Source organism: Anser brachyrhynchus (genome assembly GCF_964034855.1).
Source record: "Anser brachyrhynchus genome assembly, chromosome: 1".
In the NCBI taxonomy this organism is placed as follows: domain Eukaryota; kingdom Metazoa; phylum Chordata; class Aves; order Anseriformes; family Anatidae; genus Anser; species Anser brachyrhynchus.
The window spans coordinates 112,639,916-112,664,796 of NC_137694.1; the positions used below are offsets into that span (position 1 = coordinate 112,639,916).

The 24,881-nt window shown below is 38.7% G+C and overlaps 1 protein-coding gene and 1 long non-coding RNA gene across 10 annotated transcripts in view; one reads left to right on the forward strand and one right to left on the reverse strand.

The window, feature by feature from the left end:
• Positions 1 to 16,628, forward strand: part of MAP3K7CL (MAP3K7 C-terminal like) — a 30,744-nt gene extending 14,116 nt beyond the window's left edge. For 8 of the 9 annotated variants that reach the window (XM_080577690.1, XM_080577687.1, XM_080577691.1 and 5 more), the window contains 2 exons: positions 7,683 to 7,798; positions 15,451 to 16,628. In XM_080577690.1, the coding sequence (XP_080433816.1) occupies positions 7,683 to 7,798; positions 15,451 to 15,631 (297 nt within the window). In that variant the 3' untranslated portion in view covers positions 15,632 to 16,628. The remainder of the gene's footprint in view (positions 1 to 7,682; positions 7,799 to 15,450) is intronic. The other variant, XM_080577695.1, reaches the window with a different exon arrangement.
• LOC308188519 lies at positions 499 to 24,675 on the reverse strand. The gene is made up of 5 exons (XR_013945545.1): positions 23,881 to 24,675; positions 23,168 to 23,286; positions 11,463 to 11,704; positions 7,882 to 9,475; positions 499 to 4,415 (listed from the first exon to the last, which is right to left on the reverse strand). It is a non-coding gene; the product is annotated as an uncharacterized lncRNA (long non-coding RNA).
• Between the last annotated feature and the right edge of the window lie 206 nt (positions 24,676 to 24,881).

Below are 24,881 nucleotides of genomic sequence, written 5' to 3' on the forward strand. Positions count from 1 at the left end.
TTTTATTATCCTTCCAAAACTTCTTGGTAATACTGAGGTAGTTCAAAGGATAACTTCTGTGGATTATCTGACTCAAGCACTTGAAAGTATAAAGTCAGTGGTGCTGCTTCATCCTTTAGCTTTTCTAGCTCACATGCATATTTATATTTAGATGTCTTTATGTTCAGCCAGGGACAGTTAAGTCAACACAGGGCTCACAGCTGGTGTAGAGGTAACAGAGCATTTAGCTGTAACAATGAATACTTGAATTTCCTTGTTTTCGTCAATCTGAATCACGGCTTAAAGTTATAAACATTTAATGTAATTATATTGTGTTTAAACTGCTTTAAAGCTTTGAACTAATTGTAACTGTAATAAAGTTATAATTTACCTAGTTACAATTTCTTATTAATTACAATTTTAAATTACTGTAATCCAAATTACTAAGGACGTGTCAGCCCTGTATAGTATGTGGTTGCAATTTATGCTAATGTAACCATTCCGGCTTTGAAACAGGTAGCTCCCATATTTCAGAAGCAAACTACAACAACATGGACTTCACCAGGACCTGCAGAAGTTTTGAATGGTGCTGCCCCTTGTCACTCCATCCAAGCTTTTCTGTATCCCAGAGTTAGCTAGTATAAAGCAGCTTGAGGTGTGATGTAAGCAAACCCTTTAATCAAGTGCGGCATAGCAGCCTGAAATACTTGAATTTGTAAGAATGCTGGTACATATTTTCATAATAAAAACATCGCATCTACAGCCAGCCACAAGATTTTCATCACCATGACATAAATACAGTCAAAAGCATCAGTGTTTTATTTAAAGAAACAAACTATAAATGCAAGGTAGGTGTCTAAAGAGTCACTTAAAAGAAACCACATCAGGTAACAACTAACTTTTTACATTTGAAAACTGGCAAGATTGTGAAACCTGTAAAAGAAAAGCCTAAGTTAGCTGATCTTCAGGTTGGATTTTGAAAGCAGTTTGAAAGATATGTAAGTTCACTAAGCCACTTGGAAAATCAGTGCCTTAGTATTTTATGCACGCAGGCAGCAGACCACAGCCTGAGTACCAAGCAATTTGCACCTCTGTTTTGGGCTTCAGGCCCTTGTCCTTCTATGTTAGGCCCTGGCAGACAACTTGGCTGTTTGAGCAGAATTACCTTGTGTTCCCAGTTTTCCTCCCACAATCCTACCATACCTCCTCTCCGGGCACTGGTGTCCGATGGCAGGGCAAAGTTCAACGCAGCCGCCCCCTGGCAGGGTAATAAAGCCTGCTGTCCAAGCACCGGTGCCAGCTTTGCAGAGGTAGAGGTAGGATTGGCTGGAGAAAAGGTATTTCTAGGAGGCTAACTGCAAATACTTAATGCTCTATAAGCACTCTTACTAGAGGACAAACCTAGTTGAAAGTCAGAGCTGCTTTCTGAAGAATAACAGTGATCTGCCTAGTGTTCCTAGGTACCTTCAGACCAAAAATGTTATCTTGTCCAACTACCTTCCTGAGTGTTACATTTTCCACTAATAGGAAAAAGTTCCAAGGAGTAATTTGTAAGAAAATAATATAAATTCTCTAACTTGAAAGTTTTGTTCTTGTTTTTTAAGCCTTTAAAAAAAAGTATTATGTATGTATTGTATAGATACACACCTTTCATTTATAGTTTGTTTCTTTAAATAAAATACTGATGCTTTTGAATGTACTCATGGCATGGTCAACCAGACACAAAAGCACTATAAATGAGAACAGAGGAGTTTAATCTACATACAGAAAAAGTTTGGTCTCTTTTTATTATTTATATATTAAATAAATTAATTAAATAAAGAGGTTGCTGAGATGCTCAACTGAAACAAAGCTTGTATTAGTAAGTTCTTAATTTTTGTGTCTTTTGTTTGCAGTACTGGAATTTATTATATTTCCACTGAAGAGCAACAGTTTGCCTATTTGGGCTTCAGTGTTGTGTTCCCCCCCACGCTTGTGGAAGCAATGTAGTGGTAGTGAAGAGAGGGTAGGCTCCTACGTTTGTCAGTTTGCCATTGGGAAACATTAACCTTTGCCTCGTGTCAAAGTTGGACCAGGCCTTGGAAGGTGCTTCCTCGATTAGCTGCATAGTGGTGGTGGCCTCTGACAGGCGTTCTGCTAGTAGTTGTTGTCTATATTTAGATACATACATCAGCATCTAGGACCTTGTTGTTTAAGTCACTGAATATAGATGAAGGTGCCTAGCGTTAAGTACCCCCATCTAAGCCCTCTATGCTGTCTGTCCTGCTCCAGCATTTCCTGTGATTTACTCATTTCATCTCCTTCTTCTTCAAGAAAGTCTTTTCTCCAGCTAGGCGTTTGGAATGGGGAATAGGGAAGAACACACGTCACATACAGGCACACAGGGCACTCTGTAATTCTTTATCCTCTCTTTTCATGAAATCATGAGCTTGAGAGAGGCATTTAGATCTTATTTTGTATTATGTATCTCCTGAAATCAATGGAGTTGGATGACTGTAAAATTGATGCAGCAGAGAAGAGACTCCAACCACTTATAATATCAGCTTGTTAAGTCAAGGGGAAGTTTTTCATGCTTTAGCGGGAAATGTCTAAACAAAAGAAACAATGAAAATAGTACGAAAGGGACAGTTTCTATGTGACACAGGCATCTAGCAGAAGCCTCATTTACTCTGCAAATTGAACAGTGGAGCTATTGCTTCTGCTGCCTGACAAGACTGTTGGTAGATGCATACAAATTATTTTAGAAAGTTAAAAAGTATCCAACGTTTTAAAAAAGTATGCTCAGTATTAAATGTATTAAATTTCAGGAGACTTCCTAGAGTACCTTGGTACTCTATAATTAGATTTGACTGCCTATGAACTTGCTAAGTCTCCTGTAATGCTGCTGTGATAACTACGATCTTAGATTATATAAGACAGATATTGACAAAGTCGAGCATCATACTGAGGTGGGAAAAGAATGGAAAATCTCTCAGGCAAGGAGAGCAAAACTCTCTGTTACTTCCATCCAGCAATGTGCAGCTATCACTTTTGCTTGGTATAATGCAGTTCCTTCCATCATGGAAGAGTGCACAGTCCATGTAATGAGCATGGACCACATGGAAAACATTGTCAGTGGAGTTTCTGTTTTTCCAGAAAGTTTTAGCAGGGTCTGATTTACCAAATCCACAAAAAGTGATCAACTATTCTACACCTGGGCTAGAGATTGCCTTCTAGATGAGTCCACATGCTCAGCTAGCAAAAATGCAGGACACATCTTTTTTCTTTAAACTTTGACCTTTTCAGAAGCAGGTCTTGATTTTTTTTTCAAAGCGCCTAGAACCAAAAAGTAAATTCAAACAAAAATAAATACATAAATAAATAAATAAACTCTTTAAAAGTTTTTGAACAGTGGGGTGACACTACTGACTACACAAAAGTTACTGTTGGCTGTGAACTTCTGTGGATGTGGAATGCTGATATCCATATGGCATGGCAAAAAACACTTTGTCAAGTGAGTAAAGCAAGAAAAAAGAAAACAATAAAATGAAAACTGAAAATTGTTTTTTTGTGACCCCCAGCAAAGACTGTAATTAGAACTGCTCCTTCAACCTGCCCTAAACAAGCAGAAAGCTCAGGCTCTTTCTACATCTTCACGAACTGCCTTTGCATAACATCTTTCAACATCTTTCATATCTGGATTTGAAATTAAAATCCAAATAGACGGTGCAGATGTCCTGTACAGATGTACATACATACGTGCAGTAACAGAATCTCTTCGTGTCTACTTCCTGGAGTCTGTAGAAAGCTTGTCAAGGTCACAGTGAGTTATTCCGCAAAATACTAGGCAAATATGAGGACCTTGTTGAAAATTAGGGATAGTAGGATAGACACTAGGATCACGGAAAGCTGTGGCTTTTGTATTAGCCTTGTGAACAGAATCAGAGATGCTGCATGCGCATTTTTTTGCCAGCGGAGGAAAATGAGGGTGGATGACACTGAAGCCTGAAATAAGCAGGATTAAAAGTAGCAACTGCTACCATTAAATATAACTTTCTTTGGCAGGGTCTTTTTTTGCTTATATAGCAGGTATGCTTTTATATATATTAATCACAGATGGACAAGATACTTCATGAAGTAACCAGCTCAGGCTGTACAAAGGAGAAATTACAGTACGGCTTTGGATTCTGAATGAAAAAAAATACATACTGTAAATTGAACTTTATTAAGGCCTATTGTGATTTGTCACCTATGTAAACTAGTGAATTCTTACCAAAAAAGAGCACACAGCGTTCATGGATGAGCAGTGCTTTCTACTGGGAATTCCAGTGCTTCTCTGCCACAGGCAAGTTGCCAGAGGACTGCAGTCAGGGTAGCGACTGAAATGGTTCATGTGGCCTGCTTACAGGTGTCCAAAAAAAGGCCTGCCAGGTGGAATGGGCAGCAAAGGAAGACTGCTGGGATAAAATAAGAAAAGGAAGCTTAATTTGGGAGGGATTAGAGGAACGCAGCTTGGCTGCATGACGGCCCTCTATAAGTACATCACAGGGGTAAAACAGGCAAGATAGGCAGCCAACATTTGAATGAAAGCTAGTGCTAGCACAACAAAAAATTATGTAAACTTCCACGAAACTGAACTGGAAAGGACATAAATAAATAAACAAATAAATAAATAAATACATCTAATCCTTGGTGAGGCTCTGGGCCAGTCTTCTGCCTGGGTCAGGGGACTCCAATATTTCTAAGAACATGACAAGTCTTTGGATTACAGAATTTGCTCCTGATATCAGGGGTCTGGATTCATTGATTTTGTAGGCTCTTCCCAGTCCTGTTTAGATGAGTATGGGCTAGTCCAGTAACTGCTACTTTGCTGTTATTGTTTTCTTTTCTGTGGCAATGTGTCAACACTGTAAATATCTGCTAATTCGGAGCTATTGAAGTACAAGTAAGCTTTGCCTCTTTCGGCACTTGTTTTTCAGGAGTTTGCCCTGCCATCTTCTGAAAATGCTTCTGTTGATGGGAGCAGATGCATTATTAATTCTCTGTACCGTTGTTTATGTCAAAAAAGTAGGCTCTTAGACATGGCTAAAATAATTTCCCTATGCTTATGAGTTGGCTTACATTTCCTGTTGGGGAGCAAAAAACTGGCTAGACTGTTCTACCTCCCCATGTCTCTTGTGATTATAGTAGAGCTGTTTGATAAACAACAAATGCATAAGTCTGTGTTTCATATACTACTGGCCAGAAATTACTCATAGAAACTGTTGGCACTATCTCCGAAACCATTCTTAGAAATGTCAGTTTTACAAAGTGCAAACCAAAATATCCAGTTGTACAAAAACACAATCAAATGTACATTTTTACAGTAATTTTTACATTCTGGCTTAACTTTTAAGCATTAAATAGGTAGCTTTTCACAATTAAGTGCTTAATAGCATTCATCAAGATTGAAACAGAATTGTATGAGCAGAATACTAATAAACTGGTGTATATTTTGTTGTCAGTTTATTTTGAGTGATAAAATATCAATGTAAGAAAAAATGACGCTGAAGAGAAAACAATGGTAGGAAGGGGTTTGAAAGCCAGCAACTGGTTCTAAGTGGGAATTAGATACTAAATCTCAGCATGACTAGATAATTTTTAGCTCTCTAAATATATCTTTTGAGTGGGAAGCTGGAATATAGAAACTGAATGCTGCTTTAATTTTTAAACTGGTTTCAACCAGCTAGATTTGCGGAAACTAAGTTGGAAGCAAAAGCAAGTTTTTTTTAATAGGAATATCAGTGTTTGGGGACTTTCCCCCTGGGAACTGTTTAAAATTGTTTTATTATGATGCATTTGTTGTTTGCTGATCTCTGGTAGATACCAGAGATACTACTTTGGCTCACCCTTGCATTCTTGGATTAGAGCACTGAGACTTCTATATTCTGTCTTGTTAAATTTGTGCTTATTATTTAGGTGACTATATGAATGGTGCTATTGCTCATCCACATCGAAATGCAATTAAAAGCCCAGATTCGCCAAGTAATGGACTGCACTTTCCCTGGGGTCCCAAATTCTCTGAGCTCAGAACTGTGCCATGAAACAGTTCTGCTGCAGCATTTCTTACATTTATAACATGGAAAATGAGTATCCGTTTTAAAATTTCGATGAGGAACTGCATACCATCTACAAATACTTGCAGAGGTCCATACATTAGTCACATCTGTGCACTAGTGTACATCTGAAGCCAGCTTACCCTGCCCCTAGGATAAAAACATTTTTAATCTTTGTCTGTGAATACGCTTGACAAAATCTAAATTTCCAGTGTAGCTAAAAGAAAAGATTAGAAGATCATAAATAGGAAATGTTTGAAGACTTGTGCTTTTATTTTTCTAACAATGCAATTGAAGGAATATTATGCTACAAATAAGAGTCAAAGTAGGAAAACAAGCAATAAAAATCTACTTACATTGTGAAAAGCAATTGTATTTCTTTAACTGGACAGTAAAGGAACTATTTTAAGTGCTTCCTTTTACTTCAAACAGGTGGCTCAAGCATGCTATTTGGAGTTCATTTACAGTCAATTGATTCATGGCTAATAACTTAAAAATACTACACTTCCTGTAAGTGTTATGGTCAAAATGTGACAGTCAAGCCTAAGGCCCAAATTAAGTTGTATTCTTTTTAAGGAATAAAAAGCACTGACATTTAACCACACTGTATTTTCAAGATTTTAGTTGAAATTCATATGAGCATTCCCAGGATAGAGTGGATTTATTTCCCATACTTATTAACTCCAGTGTGCAATGAAAAAAAAAAAAGTGTAATAATGTAGGTATTCAGGTTAGGAGGCTTTTACCATCCCTGTGTCTTTTAAATCTGATTTTCTGTATAATTTTTGTTTTTAATTGCTTTCATCCTTCAACTCTCAATCTCACATGCATCTCTCATGGAAATTCAAAACACTTTGCAAATATAACTGGTATTACTCTCAGGACATTTCTGGCAAGTATATCCCCTTCTTCTACAGAAAATAGTGATGTGGAGAAACTGGATGCAATCTTGAGCAGACTACTTAGAGACTGAGGCATTTTTGGGTTACAAAACACTGTGAAATCTTGGCTTCACCAGAGTGAGCTGTGAAACTCCTTCTGAGTCCAGCAGAATCAGCCCCAGTGTCTCAGTTCATGGTCCTGTTCATTTTAGTAATAAGCTGGAGGAAGCCTTGCATCTGTGAATAAGAGTGTTTACTCAATAGCTTTCCATATATTTTCTTTTAAAGTCGTAGAATTGGAGAATAAATGCTAGTTTGTGCACAAATTACCCTTCTGTTCAGTGCTGTCGTCTCTGCAGTGAAAACATGTTCACATATTTTGTGGGTATGAACAATGCATCAACTTTAGCATTCCTGTATCTCTATAGCTGAAAAGGGGGGAGGTAAGGAGAAATCTTTCTTTGAACACTCTTTAGTGATACTTTGCAAAGTTGTAAAGGAAAGTTGTGAAAATCCTAACAAGGTTTGAAGGCTTATGCATGTTCTTATGCAGAAAAGTGTTTTCTTGCCTTCCGTGAAAGGCCATCCCTAGGAGTATTTTCAACACTGCAGCTAGGGCCAAAAACTTTTTCTCAAAGTACCCTCACAGGGATGAAGATAAGGATTGTATCTTTCAAAATATGTGTTTATTTTGAATATTTAATTCAAAAGCAGTATACATATGTTTTTTCTTCTTCTGTTCATAAAGCCTCTGCCTCCTTGTCATGACTCTACAGAATCTATGCAGGTGTACAAACAGCACTGCAAAATAGCAGAAGAGTACCATGAGGTGAAGAAAGAAATTGCTCTGCTGGAAGAAAGAAAGTGAGTAACTTCCCCAAAGTATTTACTCCTGTATATTCTCCTTGTAAAATCCTGTTCTAAGCGTGCAGGTGATATTTCGTTACCTTATTCCTCTGCCCAGCAGTCACTATACAGCACAACGGTTAGGCCCTTGGTCCTTAGGATGAACTGGGAACACAAAGGACACAGAGCTGTCATCGCTTTGGGCCCTCAGTTTTACAGATGTCTCTTAAAACCTTCACTGACAGTATTAGGACACTTTATCACATAACAGTCTGGTTCATCTGGTACAAGTCCCCTTTAGAGTTCTAGGGATTTTTTTTCGGTGTAACTTTATAAGTTTTACTGAAAAGCATAATGAATCCTCAGTTTGGTGTAGGTAACTTGACAATATTAGTAAACTTTTTTTGTGCATCTTCTTTATGTACATTCACATTTTAGGTGTTCATATCCAAAGTGCCTAAGCTGTAGGGAGGCTTTTTCCTTTTTTTTTTTTTTTGTGTCTATGACCTATATTCACACCCCTAGTCTTCACATGACTATTTAATGGCAAAGTGCTTTCTGTGACTCTTTCCACAAGACATCTGACAAAGGAATTCTGACAGAGAGAGGAAAGAAGGTGAGCAGTGAAAGCTTTTACCAGACAACCAACCCCAAGCAATAACAGTTACTGCTAACTTTCTCCTTCAAATGCTTTTTTATTTTTATATTCACATTGAAGGTGACTTGAAGAAGTGTGGCATTACTCAAGTAGAATTACCTCAGTGTGGATCTCTGAGGCTTCTTGGGAAGATAAAGACACACAATCATTCTTCCAAATGCCACATTAAGTTTCTGTGATTGGTGTAGTGTATGGTGAGAGAAGGAATATAGCCCGTAACTATGTATGGAAGAGAAACACTCAAACACTATTTGAATGCATTTTTATATATCTATACAATCTGTGGTACTAGCTGAATTAGAAATATTTTGCTCCTTGGGAACAGCAGATATATGCACAAAATTGTTTACCTGAACTCAAAAACTATCCTAATCAACCTCCGAGACCAGAAATCAGCCTCTCAGCAGTGGTCATTCTGGATGAATTAAGGAGCTTCAAGTTGGCATTTTCCTTCATTCCACCAGTGGATGTCAACAGTGGAACAACGTGAGGAAGTTTCCACTATTCCTACCTTTGCTAAACCTGTTTTGTGGACAGAAGATTTCATGCCCCAGTAAATATGTTAATGCAACAGCAGCTGAATAAGGCAACAAATAGAATTCTATTATTGTCCTTTGTTACGTGCCTCCTCGTTACATATTTGTGGCTTAGATGTTCATGTGCTGTGTAGCTGTGAAGTGCCTAGACATGAAAGGTGTCAGTGCATCACCTGTCATGACCTCCCAGATCCTTTAATCAGAAGTAGTCCTACAAGCACTAGAATTGAAGATGCTTACTTTTCTAAAGATTGGTGCATTGTGGTTATTTGATTTTGAGGTTTAAAAAGCTGCAACTGCCAACTGAAACTTCTTTCTCCAGGGAATTATCTGTGAAGTCCCTCCCTTCAGGTAGATTGTCTATTTTGTAGTGTTTTGGAGGAGGGCTCATCATACTGCCTTCCCTCTTTGGGGTGTCTGTCTTTTCTGTTGCAGTAGGTTTTTTCTGTAGCAGAGAGGATTGTTTGTTTTAAACCTTCCAGAAACTGGGATTTCTTCGCCCTGTAAAGTTTGGTTAAAATCAGAAAGTGGATTAGAAAGTTACTAGGACACATAGACCTCTACACACATGTAAGCATACATGACCTAAATAAATTTATCTTGATTTTTGTATAAAACTAGGTAGAAAGGAGGTACAAGTGTGGAGGTGTAGAAGTAAGCAAAACATAAATGAGGTTTTTGGTCTAACGATCACTTACTTCTATCTAAAAACATACTCAACAGTAACACTTTGAAAGTGAAAAGAAGTTTATGGGTTAGCATATGCTGAATTAAAGAGGTGGAGAGTGGATCATGACATCTGGGGTGAGATGCATATTGACTATTTCTCTCTCTCAAGAGAGGAAGATGATTTGTCTTTTCTAAAAGAAGTTTGTTGTGATGCACAGCTTTTAGACTCAAAAGCAGTTATAATCAAAGTGAAAATGTGGAGTTGTCTGCAGCTTTCTGAAATTTGAGCAGATTAGGAACTGTTACAGGTGTCTTGATCTACTTAAATTTAATGGTATGGAAATGCAGATGCACAATTGCCTAACAGATCTGCTATCTGTTACTGTTGTCTATTTCTTTTAAATATTAATTTGATAAAATGGACAGAAGTAGAGTTTTGTGCTTTTTAATGTGAACAAGTAATTTGTGCAGTGTTCTTCGGCTTACATTTTTACCAAAGACAACAAGAAGTGCTGTTGGACGATAGCCCTGCCAGTGTTTAGAACTTCTTCCCCACAAGTCAACGCACCTTTGAAATTCAAATGTCAAGTCCCACCTGGCAGCATCTGCAGCATCTGCACCTGTGGTACAGTGTAGTACACTGGGCACACAGAATATTGAAGATGATGATTATCAGGAACAAAGCCGAAAATTGACTAAAAATGGAGAAAAATTTGGTAGCTAGGGAAAATAAATTATTTTAAGTTAACCTGAAATAAATATCTATAGAAGTATTGGACATGTTTAGTAAAACAAACAAGAGAAAATAATAGTAAAAAAGAATAGTATTCATTTTGCTTCATACAATTTTTTTCCCACCTGCAAAGTTCAATTTAACCTTATATATATGAAGTAATAAACACAGGTGTATTTCTAAAGGAGGAGCCCTTAAGAACTGGAAAGGTGAATAACATTGTTATAAAATAGTCAAAAAATATTTACTCTTTTTAAAAATTTCAAAGGTTTTCAGTTCTTCTTAGTTTAACTTGTCTCACACCGTGTTGTGTAAATTATGTATGGCTGGAGTATGGAAAATCAGTGGTGTGAAATGACAGAGGTTGCTTTTCTTCAGAGCAAGAACAGAGCTTATTTGTCCCTTTCTGTTGTGTGCAATGCAGCTTGCAAGAGAGTGTACTAGGTTGAGTGGGAGGGAAGATGACAACTATTTTACATGGAAATGGGAAATGTAAAAGAGAAGGGGAAGTTGTATGTTCATAAAAAGGGAAACTCATGGGGCAAAGCAAATGAGAAGGGAAAAAAGTTAGGAAAAAGACAAATAAAAGGAAGCAAGAAATTGAAGGAATTTAAGAGAACATCGGGTAGATTTTTTTTGCTAATATAAATCATCATAGCTCTGGTTGCAGTCTTCACTCAAACTCTTCCCAGTTATGCCATTTATGCCAGCAATATGTATTAGAAGGGACAAAATCAGTCTGGAATGGGAGACACGATCGAAAAGAAAGAAAAGGGTGTGGGAGCGAGAACACACTACATTTAGGTCACAGAATGTTATTTAATTTATGTTCCAGAAACACACATGTATTTCCATAACAGATGTTTTTGGGTATCTAAGTTTGGGTGAAAGGGATGGGATGGCTGGTTATTTTGAGCACTTGTTATATTGCTATTACTAGATAATGACCCTGGATTATGTAGTTAAATATTAGAGTTGCCATGGTTGCTAGCTATATCTTATATTCTTAGCTCTGGCTGGTTTTCTCTTTTTCCTCCCCCAGACAATTCTAATATAACTCTCCAGAAAATATCACTTGACCACCACCTGGTTTAGGATTGCTCTTTTTCTTTGCCATGGAGATGATTGCTTTTCCTTCCTTTACATGTGTTGCAGTAGTCATGCAGTGGAGATGTCCACTTAATCTTGTGGGATACTTCCATATGCTTTAGCATGCACTCATCACCCAAGGAGTTTTTGTAAGGTCTCAAGCCCAAGTGGCTCCTCCAAGCACACTTTCTGGAGAGTCACTACACTGTTGAGACAAGTAGTCTTCAGGCTTTCAGGTACTGCAGAAAAAGACTGGTGTAAGTCATAAAGGCAACTTTTTATCCGACTAATTTTTCCATTCAAGGCCTGATTTTTCATCAGCTCAAACATATCCAAAATACCTGTTAACTTGCCAAATCAGTAGAAATAACATCTTCTCAAATACAAAGAGAAACCTCTACATGCCCTGTTGTAGTAGTGAATACTTACACACCTTTATGTGCTGGCATCTGAGGAATGGTTTTATTTACATTAAAGTAGGCTATCTCAGTTTTTAAAAAATTAGTTACCAGACTTTGAACACACAAGGGCAGTCTCCTCAGTCAGCAGTTACCTGACGGGAATCTCATGATTCCTCCTGACATGAAAGTCAAATATGGGAAGAGTAAATGACCTTATGGCCACCAGGACACAGACACGTCAGCTAGGAAGAAGTGTGTAGTACCACAGGTTCATGATCCTGAATATGTTGCTCACAACCACGTAAAGATAAAGGCAGTTCTTTGCACTGTGGAAGCTGTTTGCCGTGAGTCCAGTTCATCTCCAAATAGAGTTATCTGGAATTAAGTATATTTGCCTTATCTGACACTTTTCTTGGTATTTATTTGTTGTGAGTATTACTGTAAAGTAATTCTGTTCTCTGCAAGGGCAGTCATTAAGGCCAGGACAAGAGAACAATTTCCCTAAGACCATGATGGTTTTGTTTGTTTGTTTGTTTGTTTGTTTTCCTGGTCTGGTATGGCTTGTGGTTTATTGATTCGTGATGCAAATCACACTGGTCTTCCCTTCTCACCCCAACCCCTCCCCAAAAAAGAACACTTAAAGTGCATGTTACAGATTGTCTCAAAGCTTCGAGTACCCCAGCACCATTTTAGAAAATACCTTATCAATGCTGTTAATATTTAAATACAGGGTAACCATTAACAACAAACACAGATTACACAATGCCAGATCTATTTATTAGGCATCCATAACAAAGGCTAGATGGTGCAAGAGCTTAGTATGATGTTCTTTAACCTCTGAGAGCTAAGTTCAAATCCTGGATTAGATCAGAAGCAAATGTTAGTTACTGTCCTCATCCTTTTGTGAGCTTCGTAAACCACACCATTCATAACATTTAGCAATTCCCTGGTACTCTAATTTTAGATCTCTGTGGCAGGCTGGCAGTATTTGCCTGAAACATCACCCTACCCTGTAAACAGGTGTTGATCCTGATGGGAAGGGAATAAGTAGGTTCTGCTGACTCAGAACACGGCAATTTTACTACCTCAGTGCAAGGAAACTGCATTCTGGCAGGGAGGTCCTAGAGAGTGGACTACAGAAATTAGGATACTTTGATCTTAGCTCTTGTTTGCTTTCTTTAACAGCAAAGCTTAATCCCAGGAAGAAATAAGAAGGAAAAAAAAAAAAGCCACCTGCACTGCTTTAGGTTTATTAGAGGGCAGCATGAAAACCATGCTTGCACGTAGCCTCATCTTATCAAATCGAGAATGACATTCATTAATAGAGCTGTCTGAGTTTGCACGCTGTCTGCCTGGCTCAAGTCCAAGTAGAGTAGACAGTACCTTTCTCCCACAAGTACTAAAATTCCTCCTGGAAAAGGTTTACCTGCTCTTAAGATGCTGACTGCTTATTAGTGTGTTCACTGCACCTCCCTTTAAGAACCTTGTAAATGTAAGAAAAGTAAGAATTATTACAAATAAATGTGTTTGGAGGACTTCTTAGTCAACAGACTGTAGTTTGGAAAAGTTTCATTTAATCCATCCGTCCAACATTGTACAAGTAGAATAATTGCAAAGAAATACTGCTGAAGCTCTCTTTCAGTCCAAAGAGACAAAAACCATCTAGAAGAAGCCCAAAGGGCTGAACTTGATTGAGGCTGTTAGACTAGTAAAATCTCACCATCCTTAAATATGTTTCTTACTCTCTAAAGCATACTTGCAATTAGTCCTTTGTGGTTGATAGTCCCATTAATAGGAGCTGGAATATCACATTTTCTAGCATGATTAGTCCATCTTGGCCAATATGAAAACTGATCTAGCATGGTCTAAGCAAAGAGAAATGAATCTGTTAATGGCTTGCTGCTTTAAGAAAAATTAAGGCTATATTATGCCAAATGTTAACAGAATTCTGCTGAAGAAAAATAGACCCTTAACATTTTCTCTTGAAGAGCTTATCAGGTATGTTTTATATCTGGTGAAAGGAAGCAGAAGAGACTTTGCTACAGTATAGCTGATATGCATTACACCAGTGACATAAAACAAAGCTGACATTTAGCTACAGGAGGCCTTCAATATACTGCAACTTTTGGATGATTTAAATTGCTGTAATGGCTGCTAACTGTTCCCTATTTCTTTTTTATATGAGAAGCACAGCTGGGAGAAATGAGCGTGCCAGGGGTCTTTTGTGACTCCTTGAACTGCAGTAACTGTGACTGCAGTCAGCTAAGCCATGGGTAAACCGTGCTATCTCTCAAAACTGAAGATTAGATTAATCTCAAAAAAGGCCAGATAGGAGAACTCCGTTTCAAAACCCAGGTGCTTTAAGTTTTGCTGCTGGAAGTGGTAATTTTGCAGGTACAAGTAATGCGAGTGCTCAGCAAATACTGAAACATTATCCTTTTGCGAGTACTCTGACCTGCGGAGACAGAATTCCTTATCTGTAAGAATTTCCTATATGAAAGCACTGGTCCATCTTGCCAGGGGCGCTCCTGCAAGTGCAGAACAAGCTACCCACTTTCAAGGCATTACGTCTTCCCACAGATGATCTACCAGCATTATTTTGACATGACTGAGAAGTAAAGTCACAGGGCTACAAACAGTTAAAAGATTAACTAATCTCTGAGATAGAGTGATCAAACGAGCTAAGAACCCTTTAGAAGAGGCTTCCTGTAGCAGGGGTGAAGAAATGATTTGACTCAAAGGGAAATAAAGCAGAGACCAGGCTAGTCTGCCGGTTAACTAAGTGGAGAGCGATTAGATACCCCATGCATTCAGTGTGTTTTGTTTTAAGGCCTCTTTTATCTCAACTCCTGCTGAGGGAATTCCAGCTGATACTCTACAGGGGGCTCCGGCTCCTGGCCAGCCCTGGGAATACAGGGCACTGGGGGACTCACTCCAGGAAGAAGCAACAGCTTGAATCCTCAAGTGTCTGCTCTTAAAAAGACCAGGAGGGGTCAGGTTTGCAGTTGGATGACTGTTCCGCAGCAGAAGGACTAAGATCTGAGAATAAAAACATTACGGACACAATATGTAGAATTTGGGTTCATGTGCCTAGCATTTACCAGAATATTTTTTTTCTTTGTAGAAGAGGAATCAAAACCAGTCATACTTCACAGAAAATACTCGTAAAGCTAACCAACTGAACAACAACAACAAAAACCCTTGCTCACTTTCAAATATATTCAGTATTAAGAGAAAAAAAAATGTTCTTCTTCTGCAAGCAAAATACTAGCGTATGGTCTGAAGGGAAGCTGATTTTCTTCAGTAAGCTGCAAGACCAGCTGTGACTGAAGTTAGAGATACTGACTCGAAGACCATCTGCGTTTTGCAGGTTTGGTCACTGAATAACAGACCTGTCGGAGATTTTGGCAGGTTCATCTTTTAAAGAAAAAAGGATAGCAATAACAGATCAGTTTTCTAGGCCTGTATTTCACAACAGCTCAGGTAACACCATATCAACAGACTACAGCCCATGACAATATATATTTGCTTACTGCCACTTTTAATCTTTGTGGTTGGTTGGTTTGTTTGTTTGTTCTTGTCAGAAAGGAGCTGATTGCCAGGCTGGAACAAGTGGAAAAAGAAAGCATGGATGCTGCTCAGCTGGCGAAGGAGTACGCAGAACTGACGGAGGAGAACCGAACGCTGAAGCTGGCCCAGACGCAGTGCGTAGAGCAGCTGGAAAAGCTCAGAATACAGTACCAAAAGAGACAGGGATCCTCCTAACTCACAACTGGCTTATGTGAGGCAGTTAATACAGGATTGGTCCTGTGCTGGAAGGAGATTTTAAAATAAAGGTCTGTTTGATATGTTATAATACTTCACTACAGATACAGAGTATGTAGAAGTCTATATTTGATTTAATGCTTGCCAGCCAGTAGCTTAATATAATGGATATTTCATCCATTATATAATGGATATTTTATTTCAAGTAACATAATTGAAGTTAATCTATCCCCATTATATGTTCTGGTATATCGGGTTTCTTTTCTAAACATATTTCTTCCAATTTAAGAAGATATGGACACACTAGAAAATGATATAAATAGTCTCTGTGTTGGGAATTTGGACCATACTAAGGCATACAGCAGGGACAATGTTAATATATGGAATACATGTATGTTAATTTTAGTTTGGTGAAGATTTTTTTAATTATTTTCCTCATGCCTAAAGTGTTTGGAAGTTATCTTAAAATGGATCTCCTCGTGGGTAAAAACTATACTTTATTATCCCTTCTCAGCTTTACAATGTTGTATAAAATCTGAGAAATTGCACATTAAAATTGAAGTAACCCAATTACTATTTATGAAGTGAGTGTACTGCCAATAATCGTTTGCAAGTTATGAAATTGAAAGGAAACAGATGAGATCACGCTTTCCTTCCTCAGGCATAAAATAGCCTGAGAGTCTTTTTATTGTGCTTTTTGCCATGAGAGAAATGAAAAATTAATGTATGACTGCTACCGTCATAGCTTTAACTGAGAATATGTCACTAAAAGTACCATGAGGGTATTTTGTTCTTAATTCCTGGTTATATTTTGAAACATAAGTGGCTGTAAGTAGGGACGGGAGTTTGGTGATATCCTAACAACCTGGAATTAAAATGTTTGTTTTACTTGCTCTATTTATCCCCGTATTTCCCTAAATCAATTGAAATTCTTTGTTATACTTCCATTTCTATTCATACAGTATTTTTTTCATTAAAAGCATATCTAGAAAAGCCATTTTATGTTCTGAATGTTCTTAATCCACCCTGTATTTTTAACTCTGCTTGACAGATACATCTTCGTGTGGTTGGAATTCAATACAAACTTGATTTCTCATTAGTACTAAAAAGTCTTAGTAATGGAAAACTACACACTTAAGATTTCCGCCATAACTTTAGCTTTGATTATTATCACTAATGCCTTATAAAAAATGGGATTTTAGGTTAATCCAAACAACTCCTGGGGCAGTCCTTTGGCACCAACAGTAACTCTGGCAGCAGAGGAGACCAAAGAGCACAAAGCTGCCTCTTCGCTTCTCTGTGCCCACTCCCTGCGGTGTGCCCCTAGTCTGGGCCTAGTCTGAACTCTATCTTGTGAGAGCTAGAGAGAGGGAAAAACAACACCACCATAATGTATAAAGAACACTTGGGATGTTAAGCCTGGGAATGCTGGAAAAGCCTTGCTGATGGCAAACATACCTTGTGTGGACTTCAGGGTTTTGCTTTGAGCACAGCAGGCTGTGGAATCTGGGATGTAGTCTCTTTGGCTGGATTTATATGTTTTGAACAACAGGATAATCATTGTCAAAATTATTTTGTGGATTTAGTCACAGATTGCTCTATCTAGCTTTGAATGTCAGCTGTTCTGCGTGGTGATTTCAGTGAATTTGGTGAAAACTACACGTACAATTATTTCATTAACAGACTGGCTTTGTATACAGATGGATCAGACAGCAGAAGGAAGTCATCAGGAAATGTTTACAGGTGCACAGACACCAAATCTGTGGCATGGTCCAGTTACCAGCATGGGTAAATATGGAACCCTCGAAACATCCCAAACTAAATTAATTCAGAGATCTGTATTTAAACTGGATTGTGGCTATTTGCAATCAATTTTTCCTCCTACTTTTAGCTATGGTTGAAGTAAAAAAATAAGTGTTTTGTATCAATGTATTTGCATGCCAGCATGGATGCTTATATGCCTGATAGTAGTGACCCAGAGAAATTTCATCACAATTTAAATGGGTAGAACTAAAATAGAAGTACCAAGAATGGAAAATCGAAATATCGAATGAAAAAAAAAATAAAATTAAAAAAATAAAAATAGCAGGGGAAATGTGATTTAAAGAGAAGAGAGTATAAAACTAGAATTTTCCAAAAATATTCATAGGCAACTAAATTAAAGTGCAGAACAGTCAGCATAATCCAGAAAATCATTCAAATATTGCTAGGTGTTAAAATGAGCAGAACAGCCTCCTGAGAAGTTACTACGGAATTTAGCATTCACATACTGATTTTTTTTTTTATCAAGAGCATAATAAAGATAAATACTTTCATATTCAATACATCCCCAGTTCTGCCATGAAGAATTTTTCTCTAGATACTACTTTGAACTCTGTAGCTTTGCTGACCTAATAGCTAAAAATTAGGTGTTTTTTAAAGAAAAACTTCGCTTGTCATATTTATACTGTATTTTCCAAAAGATAATATGATTTGTGTCCTTCTGTTATTTAAGGATAGACCTTAAATTACTCTGCTAACTAGGTCCTTTGTAAGTATAGCGCTGTAAAAAAGCATTATACACGGTTATTTCAGAGATGTGTTTATGTCATATTTCATCCAGGACCGTAGAAGCCAATTTCAGCTTTTGAGTTCAGCTGCCAATGAAACCTTCAGTTTTGTAACGTCTGACTGCAGCCTGGGACAACTGCAGTCGTGTTCAAGCAAAGCAGCAGAGCATCTGAAGCCTGCGCTCACGATTCACCCATGGCCAGAACGCAGGGAAAAGCCATGTCTCAGACGGCAGCAGGAGTTTCTAAATGTCTAAAGCTATACAGATGCAGTCTGTTACACAGAGAAAGTACATTTCTTGCTGTTATTCAGGTTAGCAAACTAGTAACCGTGCCACTACAATGGCAAATGCATTTGCTTCAGACCGCTTAAGAAAACAGTGAAGTAAATGAATTTAAAAAAACAAGACCTGTGCTATCTATTTCCTATTATTACTAACTTCCTTCCATCGTAACAAATGCTGAACAAGCTTAATTTAAGTATTCCAGTTAGCAAGGATATGACTCATGCAGCCTTGAAACAGCCAAATTCTAGGGTAATTCTGCATTTGAAAAGTCTGGAAGATAAGAACCTGCTTTTTTGAGTTTGGCGGCTTGATTTTTTTTTTTTTAACATTTCCCTTTCCACAGTTATCTTCATTCCAGCTGTTATTGCGAATTAATCATCTTTGGAAATGTGTCACCTCCCTTGCCCCAAAGGCTTTATTGCCACCTAGGCTTTTGTGAGCATGACACATGGCTCGTTTTTCCCTACCTAACATTCTTTGCTTGCTCAGAGCTCAGGATGGCAGCACACAGATGTCAGTGGTGCTGTCATTTTGGCAGCACCAAGTTGTGCACTGATAGAAGAGGACTGCGGGGAAAGGAGGTTTGCTTCAGGCAGAGACATAGCAGGAGGACCACTGTCCCTGGCCAGCAGGATTATCAGGAAAACTGGCAGAACCCATTATGGCAGGGCTTTTCTCTCCCATGCACATACTTCTACATGTGAACACCCACAGCCCTGAGGGTCTTCTCCCTCCTGTTAGAGTATCCTTGCACATATATACACAGAGAAGAGGGGAGAAGATGCCAAATTGGCATCAAGCTCTGATTTCCCAAATCAATGAGCATTAATACCTGCTGTGAAGTATGCAGAAGTTGTGCTTTCAATACTTAAAGTGCTCCGTGATGCACCACAGTGCATCTAAGGTGCTCTAAATACTCCAGGCTGTGATACTTTGTGTATCTCTGAACAGGCCCCATTAATGCACCTCTTGTTTTTTTATCTGTGTGTGCCTCAGTTCCACCTGAAAGAAGAGGGTGGGAGGGGGCATACAAGGAAAATTAATTTATCTTATCACGGCACAATGTAGGAAAAGTAATGTGGGAGACCCACGGATAATACACTGATGAACATCCTTGCAACATCCATGATGAAACTATTTACTGTCTTCTTGACAATCTACCTTGCTTGGACTAGTATCAGCCACCTACAGGTTCTTCAGTGTTCCTCACAAAGAGTGCCTTGCATTAGTCATAGCCGTATGCATGAAAGATGGCAATCATTCACACAATAACTCATCCCAGGCTTTCTAGACTGCACAGTCCAGTGGTTCAAGCTGTAGAAAGCACAAGATTTAGCATGAGTCACTCAGCATTTCTACACGTCAGTCACCAGTTCCCTCTTCTAAACCTCAGTTCCTTTAATTCCCCCATCCTCTTTACCCCTTCCTGAGCAAGCAGCATCAGTCTAGAGCTCAGATCCGGTTGACTGGTGGTCTCATGACGTGGTCTGATGATTGCTGCATCCTTCATACGGTTTCCAAAAGTTACAATCATACAATGTTTTGTGGCTTGGTGCTGGTACACGACAACAAGATCCTCTGCCAGCTTGCAGGTGCTTGCTGTGAGGTATGATTTCTTTCTCTGAACTGCTTAGGAATATTGAGAACAGTTGCTCCATGGATTTAATTATTTGACTGAATTTTATATTAAATTTTAATACAGAAATTAGGGAAATGAAATGAGGATGTGTGTGCTGATGTAACAAACGTGTGGCGAGAGGCAAGGCTATCTTTTGGGTGCTCAGGATTAGTACAGGGATATGAGAACTGCAAGTGACAGAAAGGAACTAGCTACAGCTGAGAAGAGGAACTGGTGAGTGAGCTGTATACCTTAACCGCTTTCTTGCTTGCTCTTTATGGCTGGCATCAGTGGGATGTACAGACTGTTACCCTTAGCTCAAAATTAAAAAGCTTTTGTTTGGACGCTTCCCAAGGTTTTTTTACACAAACATTTTATACTGGAATATTTACTTCATTTAGGGTTATGTTTTTGTCTAATATGCCTAGTACCAGCTGACCTACCTGTGGTATAGATGCTTATAGCGCTGTAGGTGGTTCTCATAAAGAAACAGGAATAACCATTATATGGCTCTGTTCTTCTAGTACAGATGAATCCATGCCAAGGGTTGTATTTGCATTAAAAATACTCAAATCATAGCCTTGATAAATAGCCTATGTGTTGTAAAAACTACACTGAAGCTAGAGCACTTTGGAACTGAAATAAATGCATCGCCACTAATCGGCCTTTACTGCTTTTATTGCACAAGCTGAGTTTGTTGCTTTTATTAACTAGATCCGCAGTTATCCACACGAAGGGGCAGTGATGTGATGTTCTGTGATGAAAAACCTCCCACTTCTGTCTTGTGACTGCTCCACAAGCGTATGGCACATCCCAGTGCGCAACCCAGGCTGCCCTGTGCCTACAGACTTCCTCCGCAGCCCTGTGATTGCTTCAGTCCCTCCTGCTTCTTCCTTTGACTCCTGCTTCTCACTCTCCCCTGCTGTGCCTGGGCAGCTTAAGTAAGTCAACCACTCAGAATTGTTAAGAGTAGCCAGAAGCAAAGACATCCTTTGAAAACACCACCTGCTAAAAACCTTACCTGTCTCATGGTCAGACCCTTCTGTATTCATGTCAGTATATAGGTTTACTTGATTAAATATCAGTATTTTCTATACTAAGAAACTATAGTATTTTCTATACTATGCGTTAATATTCATGGGAGACTGGCACATTCATACATACACATACTCATAAATACAGTTCTAAATGTTTGGCTTATCTGGGGAGCTCAGCCCCTTGTTGAGTGCTTAATCAGACAAGAAGCCCACTGCTCCCATATGAAATAATACCTCCTTTTGAATTTATCTGCATTCAAGGAGAATGTGAACACTAATTTGTGAAACAATTTGAAAAAAGGAGGATTCTTTCAAGGAAAAGATAACTACATAAACGTTCCCAGATAAACTAAGTTACATCCAGGTATGCACTAAAATGTGCTAAAAATGTGCCTAAATCTATTTATGACCCTTATGACCCTTTGAAAAGCTCTCATTAGTTTAAGTCTGTGGAAGAGGCTCTTACATCTGACTGTGTGAGCTCCCTCTGGTGGGTAACGTGACATCTACCACTACCGTTGCAAGACAGATAGAGATGCCTCAGTAAATATTTTCAGTATACAATCACATTTTTCCAAGTGGAGTTTTTGTTGTTTAAGTGGTTATAGCTACTCATTCTTCACTTTATCTGGTATAGGACGGTTTACCGATTTCTCACCATCTGATCGTATCTGTGTGAAAATACTAAAAGGGTGATATCCAGTGTTTTTAACATACTAGAAAGACTTGTACAAGGGTGTAGTTTCCAGCAAAGCGTTAGACAACAGCTAACATGAACACCTGAGCTGAGTGAGTTCTGGCACCCTAGAGAAGCTAAAAGAATTCAACATACTTCCATGTCATATAGAAACTTCTTTATCTGTCCAAAGTTTTTCTGTTGGCTTCAGCTGGATTTACATTGATCTCTGTTGATTCCTGCCTGGAAATCTGGCCTAAACAGCTTTACTTTACAAGCATTACCCAGTACTAATTGATTGCAGACTCTTTATATAAAAAAGATTTATATAATAGCAAAAAAACCTAAGAATCAAATATGCTTTAAATAAGAGTACAGAACAGCTCAGAAATGTTTTTCTATTTATTGGTAAATTTTAAGAGGCCTTAAATCTCATACAGCATGGTCTTCATGAATTACGTTTTGAAATACAATAACAATAACAACAACAAAATGAGAATGCAATGCTGTTTTTCTATTTTTCTCTCTGTATTCAGTCAGGTTAAGTAACCTGATTATCCAAAGTGTTGGACTTTGGAAGCGCACGCTAACGCATGGGAAATTTTCCAGACGCAGTTCAAGTTTCAATGACCCAAAGTGGCTGTGCTGGAATATTAGGCTTGTTTTGCAAGCCATGAAATCGGTGGCTCTTGCACAGCCCACAATTTATTTGAACAATCATTTTTTTTTGTTGAAAATTTGGATTCATATTACATTTTTGAAGGAAAAAGAGCAAAAAAAAGCATGCTAGTAAGTTTTCTTTGCTACTTTAGCTGTTTCAGAATTCCCCTTTAGTTCATAAAAAGAAGTTTCTTTCCTCACCTGGCTGAAACCTGGCAAGACACAAAGCTGTAGTTACATGGTTTTAAAAGTGAGACGTGAAAACGAAAGAAAACATAGGCAAGATTTTACCAAAAGTAGTGGACCACATTTTTATCAGCAGTCTGTGATAGCTGTGTATCTCCTAAGCATGACTGTACATGCAGTGTTTTCAGATGTTTGTGAGGGTCTCCTGATCCTGTAGCTTCTATTCAAGAGACTATTAATTCAAAGTTTGACCATCAGAGTGCTCTGACGTAAAGCTACCAACATATTGTCATCCAGAAGGTAATCATCACTGGATTTTTATCATGAGAAAGGGGCATTTTAAATGTGCTGAACATGGTTTCTGAAATGAAGGAGTCCACACCTAAGTGAGCGAGGCTGCTGGGTAGGTTAATCAGCAACATCAAGAGCACACTGCATGGTAAACTAGATTTAGGCCCTGGTTCAACACAGCACTTAGTGTGGAGCACTGTTGCCATATCAAACAAATCTCTCAAACACGTACCTGACTTGAAGCGATGAGTAGTTCCCACCCATTGGCAGCGGTAGGGTTTTATTCACGTGTTGAAGTGTTTGGTTGGATCAGGGCCAAAGAGACCAGCACCTCAGCTTGAAACCTGACGGCTAAAAGACCATCTGAATGTAATGACGTGCTAGGAGTGTTTAAACACCGTGCTTGGTCAGTACTTTTCCACTGAGCTGTGAGTGAGCTAAACAGGTCGTCACTGAGCCTGGCGCTGGGAAGGGCCTTCATGCTGTGAGGTGTGTACAAAACTCGAGCATCCTGCTCCAGTGCTTGGAGCTGGGTCTAGGCCCAGCTTCAGCTTCTGAGAAGCCAGCCCCAGGTGTAAGTCAAAGTAATGAAGAAAACATTCTCTTTTGTCATCCCTATTAAACATATTTGTTCCTACTTGCACAGCTACAGCCATGCCAATGCTCATGGAGTGGCTCTGTGGAGTCATTATATGGAACTATATGACTTTAAAGAAAAGCAAGCAAACATAGAAAAAAGGTCAAATATTTACAAAGCACTATGAAATGCATCTAGAAACTGCTGTTGACTAAAAGATTGACAGTATAATACTGTTAAACAATTTTAGAAATACTCTGCCAGCTTTTCTTTGGAAAAAAATAGCAGAAATACAGGGCTAGGAGGAAAATCCCATGGGTTTCTACGTTAGATACATCCCATTCCTCCTTTCTTCACCCTTTACATACCCCTTCCAGTTCTTCCAGTAAGAGGAGATCTCAGCTGCTTCAAAGATGTGACAGAGAAAAAACGTTTCTTGCAGTTGTGACAGTGGCACCCGTGTCTCTGAGAAGCTCTGCATGCCTTCTGCTTTGGAGGCAGGCATTAGGCAGGGGGGGAGTGCCTGGGTAAAGGCGTGTCCTCTGCCCTCCACATGAGTGCCTGATCAAATCCCAGTGTGTAATAAGCATGGAAAATGTTCAGTTTGCATGTGGTAAGCAGAGACTTGGAGCTAAACTATTTCCTAGTTGAACTTATTCCTTAACCCAAGAGCATTGATGTGTATATGACTGTTCGGCACATGGATTACTCTCCCCTGCAAATGCATACTTCAGACAGGGATATATGACCACTTCCCTTCCCTTCCCTTTCAGGAGTATTAAAGCATATGCTCAGAAAAGATAAGCAGTTTAAAGTAGAGTGCCTTTATAAGATAGATAGGCAGTGAGCTCAGACCTACAGTGATATGTACAGCTGAACAAACAAAATGACTATTTCAGCATGATCTTAAGCATTTGGAGCTTTTTGTCTGATGACACACTTTCCTAATTCAAGAGTAAGAATTACTTAATCTCTGTCTGAAGTACCAGAGGATTTATGAAACACACCATCTTCAGCTAGTCTCAGCCTTACTGGAGCATTATTGAGGACTTTTATTTAAAAACAATAAGTAAAAACTTTCAACCCTATTTAATTAGCCACGCTTTTATAAATACCATTTTAGTTACAAGAGTCAATACCAACTGAAGGACGAGATTAGAAGAGGGGGACTAGTCCACAGTGGGCCCAGATTGCTCACTATACAATTTAAGTCAAGTTTTCAAAATTAACTAGTGTTTGGGTAGGCAGCATGCAGCAGTCTCTCAGGGCTTCATTATCAGGAACTGGGCAATAGGACTTCTCGAATGTCAGATTTCTTTAAATAAATCAAAATTGACACATCACAGCAAGCCAGACTTCACCTTTGACA